The following is a 7,120-nucleotide window of genomic DNA, read 5'->3' as shown; positions in this document are numbered from 1 at the left end:
TCTCCCATCCCTTAGTATCCTTTTTACATATTAGTCCTTATTAGTTTAAAAATAACCAATTTACCCTTGTAAATATTATTACAGCATAAATAAATATATATTCCTCCAAATACTATGTTAATAGTTTATACTGTTTGGTTTGAGCTAAAAAAATACAAATATAAACATCCTATATTCATGATAAATTTTAAAAAGTATTATTTTTTTATGATATGTTAATTAATAATCAAATAAGAACTAATTGATGAATATATATATATATATAGTAAATCTAAATATTCTATGTATGGTATGAGCTGATGTTGAATTTTCTATCAAATCAAACATGGAAGATTTAGGGAGCTATAATTAAAATAGGGGCTAAGGTGAAAAGAAAAAGATTTACCATGGATTTGGCCTATAATATAGTTCATGAAATTTGCCAAAGAATAAACAAATAGTAGATAGAAATTTGGGTTTGGGTCTCAAAAAATAGCAGTATTTAATTATTTTAACTTGACTAACTATCTTGATATCCAAAAGAAATCTATAGATAGGATAGTATTCTCATGAATTTTATCATACCTAAAATACAAATCCATGCATCCGGATTGGATTTATTAGGTTCTCATGGTCTTATCTTGATATCCAATATCATAAGATATTATATTAAAATAATATCCAATATATTTTCAAAATATAAAATTGTTTTAAGATAGTATGCATGGTAAATCCAATATCTATAAAATTATTGGATATCAAGATAGTATTAAATTATTTTAAATATATAAATTCTTTAATATATTAATTATAATTATTATTTTAATATTCAAAGAGCATGATTTAGTTGAAACTAAGTTGCTAAACTAATGTAGTTTTCCTTTAGAAAGAGAAAAGTGTTGGTCAACCTTAATACTCACCCAACAACACATAGGTTATCCACCATTCTCTCTCTCTCTCTCTCAAAACTATATATATTTCTTATATTAATCGGTAAGGCACAGTTTTTGTGAACAATCACACCCTATTAGAAACTATAATTTGCCTAACTTTTCTTGACAAAGTGTTATGAGTCATTTCCAACTAAACACTAAACTTCCTCTCTCATGGCCATTATTATTATCTTGTCATGAGTCATCTGACCTTCACATAGTTAATGCCTTTAATCATTTTGAAAGATATATGAATCTGAGTCCTTATCAAATTATATATTAGAAAAATAAGTCTACAAGACATATATTCACTCACTTTGATAAAATAATAATAATATTATTATTATTATTATTACTTTACTTGAACCAAAGACTCTCTTCCAATATAAACAATCCAATGGGTTGAGGATCATCTTGACAATGACAATTGGGAACACAATTCTCGAACCAATACCGACGAACTACCCATGACTCGATAGAGAGATATATATATTATTTGTATTAGTCAAAAGGATAAGAGCTTGACTAGCTTCATATTTGTTAGCTTTCCCATAACTCCAACAAGAAAGAAAATAATATAATAGAAGGAACATAAAGTATTTTTAATTTATAATGTTTTAGATTTATCCGAGAGCACGTATTTATATTAGTCAAAAAAATAAAATATATTTTTTTTAGACAAAGAAGAGATCAACCATAGCCCAACAAATCTTCTCGTTCTCATATATTTATCTTGATATAAATATTTATATTTTATTATATCTAATCATAACTATTTAAATTAATTTTATCACATTCTCTTAATTTAATAATCCATTTGAATTTATTCTTTATCAACGAATTCAAGTGTTTGGTGCGCCGATAAAAGATAGGATTCTCCATAGTATATTTTAGTTGGTCCATCTTGCTTTTCTTAAAGATATGTTAAAATTCTTTGAATTCTTCTTAGAGATATGCTAAAATTCTTCGAAATCAAATTGTTTGACATATTGTATTTCTAACCACGATATACTTTAGAACTCGAGAGAATAATATATTTTTAATTATTCATGAAATCCCCCCCTAGCTAATATTAAACATAAATTATGAAGTGTCTTTTCTATTATTTGCATAACCAACCCAATCACTAGAATAAGAATATAATTTAAAATATTTTATCTAGGAACTCTTTTATATCTTTGGCTTCTTCCAAAATCATATCAAATTTTGAAAATAAATTTTACAAAATTTTTAACAACTATTATTTGATATTTTAACTTTTCATTATAAGACTTCATTTGGTTCACGATAAAATAAACTTTGAAAAAAAAACAGTGATAAATTTATAATCTTTGATCATAAGAGTTATGAATTCACATCGAAGAGTTTGAAGCTTGAAGTTTTTATTTTATTTATACCTTCAAATCTATTTTTTAATATTTTATAGACTTTTATTGATGTTGATGCGGATATGATTCAAAGAAATAGCAACTCATCTATTTTTCGTTATAGCACGTAAAGAGTTCTTACATATTTTCGTATGTTCCTATTTGTTTGATCTTTTTTATCTTCAATAATATTAAAATTATTTTATATTAAATTTCATAATCCTTATGAAATAAATAAAATTTTTATTTTAATGATATAAAATTGATAAATTTTATCTTTAAAGATAGGAAAAAGTTTATTAGAGACACTTACTCTAATGCTTATCATATTCTTATTTTCTTTTTCGTACTCTTCTTTTTGATCATATTCGAACCAAACTATTATATCGTACTAGTTTTTTTTAGAACTTAAAAAAGAAAGAAAGATAATAGAATGAACGTAAATTACTTGTAATATGTAATGGTTTGATTCATCCAAGTACATATATTTATATTAGCCAAAAAGATAAAATATATTTTTTTTTTATAAATCACTCATAACCCAACAAATCTCTTTATCCTCATCTATTTATTCTAATATAGATCTTTAATTTTTTATTATATTTAATTCTAACTATTTAAATTAATTATATCGATGCTCTGTTATCCATGCATATAGACGTAATCCACGTCTTAATCTGCCAAGTCTATTGCCGGCGTGAATTCCTTGTTGGATCATCCGCCGTCGGGTTGGAGATGAGAGCGATGTCGCATTCAAGCTTTAAAACCAAAGGCAGTATCATATCTTAGCACCTCAACCGAGTCAACAATTAATGGCGTTGCGTCGCCTCCTGCACGCATGCATGCATGCATGCGTATTCTTCCAACGATGACGACGATGCCATGAACGGCGTTATCAGCAGCAGATTGCGCAGCATTTCCTCTTATCAGGAACACTGCAACGTAGACCTTCTTCAAGGAATCGCACGTGGGAAGAAAGCGCGGCTTTTGGAGGCGGCGACGCCGCCTCGTTCGACCACTGCGGCGAATACTCGTCGCACAGTCGCCGAAGTCTTTGAGTTCTACACTCCATCAGGAAAAGGAGCAGATCTTATCCATGATTGCTTCTCTCTCTCTCTCTCTCTCTTTCAAGATTTATCTTTATCTCTCACGGGGTTCTTTTGATTCATGAAGTTAATTATATATATATATATATATATATATATATATATAAACAAATTATACAATATATGGCAAAGACAAGTGATGTATACTCATTGATTTAAACAATTTTCTTCCCTACTAACTATTATTTTATTAATATTTTTCATAATAGTGTGAATACATGTATTAGATATCATATTATTTAGATCTTATACGATAGTTAGAAGATATGAAATAATTAGAATGGTGTGAGGAGAATTAGAAGAAAATCTAAATATTTATAACCAAACATATAATATGTTACCAAACTTAACGAGAGAAAAAGATACATGTAGCAAACCTCAAGTAGTCGGATAATAATTATTGTATTTGTTGGTTCATGAAGTTATAGTATGAATTCATATGAATGGGTTAATCGTCGATAGATTAACCTATTTTAGCAGCCTGATGATATGAATTTTTCACAAGTATTTGGCACAAAGCATGATTACTATGCATAGCATTTGAGGCTTTGGTGAATCCTAATATCATCAATATAAAACTTCAACACGAAAACACACACTCATAATCATTGAGAATTAATGTGAGCTATGTAAGGATAATTAGATGCATCGCTCTGTCATGGGCTTTTCTGAGGTCTTCTCCTGTGCATTCCAAGAGTGAAGTGCATGTTCTTCCTGCACACTAGCTAGCTTTCAAGGTTCCTTCATATAAGATGGTAAAGCTGAACTCTCTCCTTTTAGATTTTGAAGTATTATAATGTTTTATCAATCAATATATATAAGTTAAATCAGATATTTAAGCTGAAAATACTTGCATATCCAACCCTGTGTTATTTGCAGCCTTGACTGTGCTCAGAGTGGGTCAAAGTGGACCACAGACTTTTCAGACACTTGTTCTTCTTCCTGGAAGAGCAAATCCAATTGCTATCCTCATAAAGCTGGTAATCATTTCAGATGTCAGACTTGTACAGCACTCACAAGTTGAACATCACTCACAAGCATCAGAGCTGGCTGGGCCTCCAAGTGGATCAGCACCTGCCACAAATCATAGACGTTTCCACCCTTTGAAGCAGGAAATGGATGTGGCTGAAGCGAATGCTGTCCTTCACGACCCTCAGCAGATTTGACTTCACTGAGAACTTTAGCTTTCATCATTGTTGGAGATGAGAATTTGGCACAATTATGAATGGAGCAAGTGGCCACTGACATTACAGGGAGGAGAATCATGTCATTTTCTCCATCGGAGAGAACATATCTTTTACTGCTACTGAGAGGGTTTTGCATACAAAACATGTCATAGAGTGTGCCTTCTGAGCACTCGATGATTTAGCAGAGCAGAGAGTCAAAGATCAGTCGATGGAAGAGAAAAAATCAGATTAGGCACAGTCTCCCACCATCCTAACCAGATGCCAAAGAACAAGACAACAGTTCCATTATGGCATTATCTTTGGTTGTCTAAATCTACACTAAATGAAGCTGAAAGATCATCGCGTCATCTGACCACTTTGACATAGTGTTGGAAGCCTCATCAAGTAAGCATTCATTCTGCACCACAACTACTGCTATACTACAAAACATATTTATGATTGTAAGCTCACGCAAGTAGTGCATCAATCTTTCATGTGGATACTCATCTCCCACTAAATTAATCTTGTACAGTGAGTTGAGATGGAATCCAGGTGGTGTTGCATTCTTGCTACAGGTTCTTTGGCCTATCACAGAAGGGATTTGTGAACCAGTTAGGTGGAAAATTAAGGCACAGATTGCATGCTGTCTCATCAACATTTGTACTTAATTGTTATCCTGTCCTAACAGTTCAGCATCAGAGTAAGACAACAATTCCTGAATCGAGTGCTGATGGAGATTTCTTAGAAGGCCACAATATCCATGTCTGAGTGATCAAGATCTTGACGAACAAATGTAGTAGTAGCATACAACTTCATCTTCAATCTTTTGGTGGAGATTTGTTCCAGAAAGAACACAGCAAGTTTGGTCGGGAGATGCAAGCATACAACAATCTTGTCAAGGATCATAAGCACAAAACTTCCTCGCATTGATACATGGATCAGCTCTCACCAGCATGTGAAGCAGATCGACACAAATTCTTGGGAGATGGAGATGAACATGGCTCAGCAGTCTGCTTCTCCTACAAACACCTTCCCCCATAGCCTGCACTCCCTAAGAGTGCCTGCTTCATGTCCTCGGCGCTAATGGCTGCCCTCTGATCCGTGACCTGCAACACAGCCGACCGCAGACCAACATGACCAACTCATGGCCGCAATCGAAGAGATAATGCTGTCCATCTTACCTCGGAGCAAGAAGCTTGCATGCCGAAGTCATTGAAGCAGCTCACGACGCACTGTTGGATCTCCAGTCCCAGGGCCTCCAGTGTGCTCACCGTGGAAAGCAGCAGACCTGGCTTGGCGGCGCAGCAAATCTCTATCCGGGTGTCGTCGTCTCTTCTCTCGACGTCGAACTGCAAGATCGTTGGCTTGGATTCTTAGATTCGAGGCCTGTCGATAATATTTAGGTCGAAGCAAGGGCAAAGAGGGCAGCCGTGTTACGTACCTTGGGGGAGTTCCGCACTAGGATCTCGTTGGAGTTCAACTCCTTGAAGATGCTCAGTAGTTTCGCCTGCTCAGGACCGACGTCGATCTCCTCCTGCAAGCGCTTGATCCTCTCCAGGAGCTCCTTCATGTAGTCGATGGTGTCCCCGAGAATGGATGTCCTGTCCATCTGGTGAATGCGGCTTGTTCTATCAGTCCTCGGGAGCAGGAGAAGGAGAAGAAGAGCTCGAAGACGACAACTCACCTTGCTGATCTTAGGGACGACGGATCTCAGCATGGAGAGCCTATCGTTAAGCCTTTTCCTCCGCCGCCGCTCCGCCATCAGGTTCTTCGAAGGCATCCCTTCGAGCCTCTTCTTCTTCCTCTCCACACAGCCGCTCAATCCAAACATCGCCGGTGGCGCCTCCGTGGACCGCCACTCCCCTCGGACGAGACCAAACTCGGCGTCGTCCAGCGTCGACAGAACCGACGAGGACTGGATCTCCGACGGCGCCCCCGCCGACGAGGAGTACACGCCGCCGGGCGGACAGCACACTTCACTCAAGCAGTCGAAATTAGGCGTCACGGCATCGAACGCCGTAAAGCTAGGGGCCGTAAGCGCGGGGCTCTGCTGGAAGCAGTCGAATCCGCCGTCACAGGAGAAGAACTCGCCCATTCCTGCGGGGAACGAGTCCCACGCGTCTCTTCTCAGTGAGAGCAGCTCTTCCAAGAAGCCATGCTCGTCAAGCTCCATCTCTGTGGCCTTGCCTGCACAGCTTACACCGACCCGAGGAATTATATATACACAACCTTAAAAAGAACATTTATTCCCTGCAATAAATGCAATGAGGATCGGAATGGAATCTGTCTCCGTCACGCTCGAATATGATGGGATAATTGACGCATTAACTTTGTTGACTTCAAATCATTAATTAAAACGTTTAGATCGAAATTAATAATAATCTACACATAATATCTTTCTTTCTATGATGCATTTGAGATTTAGTTTAATGATTATTTTACATCACGATATTATGACGACTGTGATATCAATCAAATGATCACGATCGGAGTCGATGAGTTGAAGCCAACTGGTTAACACAGTCTGATCATGAAAAGATAAATCTTATAGGAGGAAGATATAATAATGA

At 35.8% G+C, this 7,120-nt stretch overlaps 1 protein-coding gene across 1 annotated transcript; it reads right to left on the bottom strand.

The window, feature by feature from the left end:
- Positions 1-5,311: 5,311 nt before the first annotated feature.
- Positions 5,312-6,772, bottom strand: LOC135616654 (transcription factor BHLH3-like). The gene is made up of 4 exons (XM_065116064.1): positions 6,235-6,772; positions 5,992-6,159; positions 5,732-5,899; positions 5,312-5,656 (listed from the first exon to the last, which is right to left on the bottom strand). The coding sequence occupies exons 1-4, from the start codon at positions 6,721-6,723 to the stop codon at positions 5,570-5,572; spliced, it is 912 nt and encodes a 303-aa protein (XP_064972136.1). The 5' UTR covers positions 6,724-6,772; the 3' UTR covers positions 5,312-5,569.
- Positions 6,773-7,120: the final 348 nt, after the last annotated feature.

The sequence above is a fragment of the Musa acuminata genome, chromosome BXJ2-7 (genome assembly GCF_036884655.1).
Source record: "Musa acuminata AAA Group cultivar baxijiao chromosome BXJ2-7, Cavendish_Baxijiao_AAA, whole genome shotgun sequence".
Taxonomy (NCBI): Eukaryota; Viridiplantae; Streptophyta; class Magnoliopsida; order Zingiberales; family Musaceae; genus Musa; species Musa acuminata.
Note: the sequence above shows the minus strand (reverse complement) of the source record. Positions and strands in the feature narration are given on the sequence as shown.

Coding starts and splice junctions, on each gene's coding strand:
- LOC135616654 (XM_065116064.1), bottom strand. CDS start 6,723: ATGGAGCTTGACGAGCATGGCTTCTTGGAAGAGCTGCTCTCACTGAGA. Junction 6,160..6,234: donor TCGTCCCTAAGATCAGCAAG/GTGAGTTGTCGT, acceptor CGCATTCACCAG/ATGGACAGGACATCCATTCT. Junction 5,900..5,991: donor TAGTGCGGAACTCCCCCAAG/GTACGTAACACG, acceptor ACGATCTTGCAG/TTCGACGTCGAGAGAAGAGA.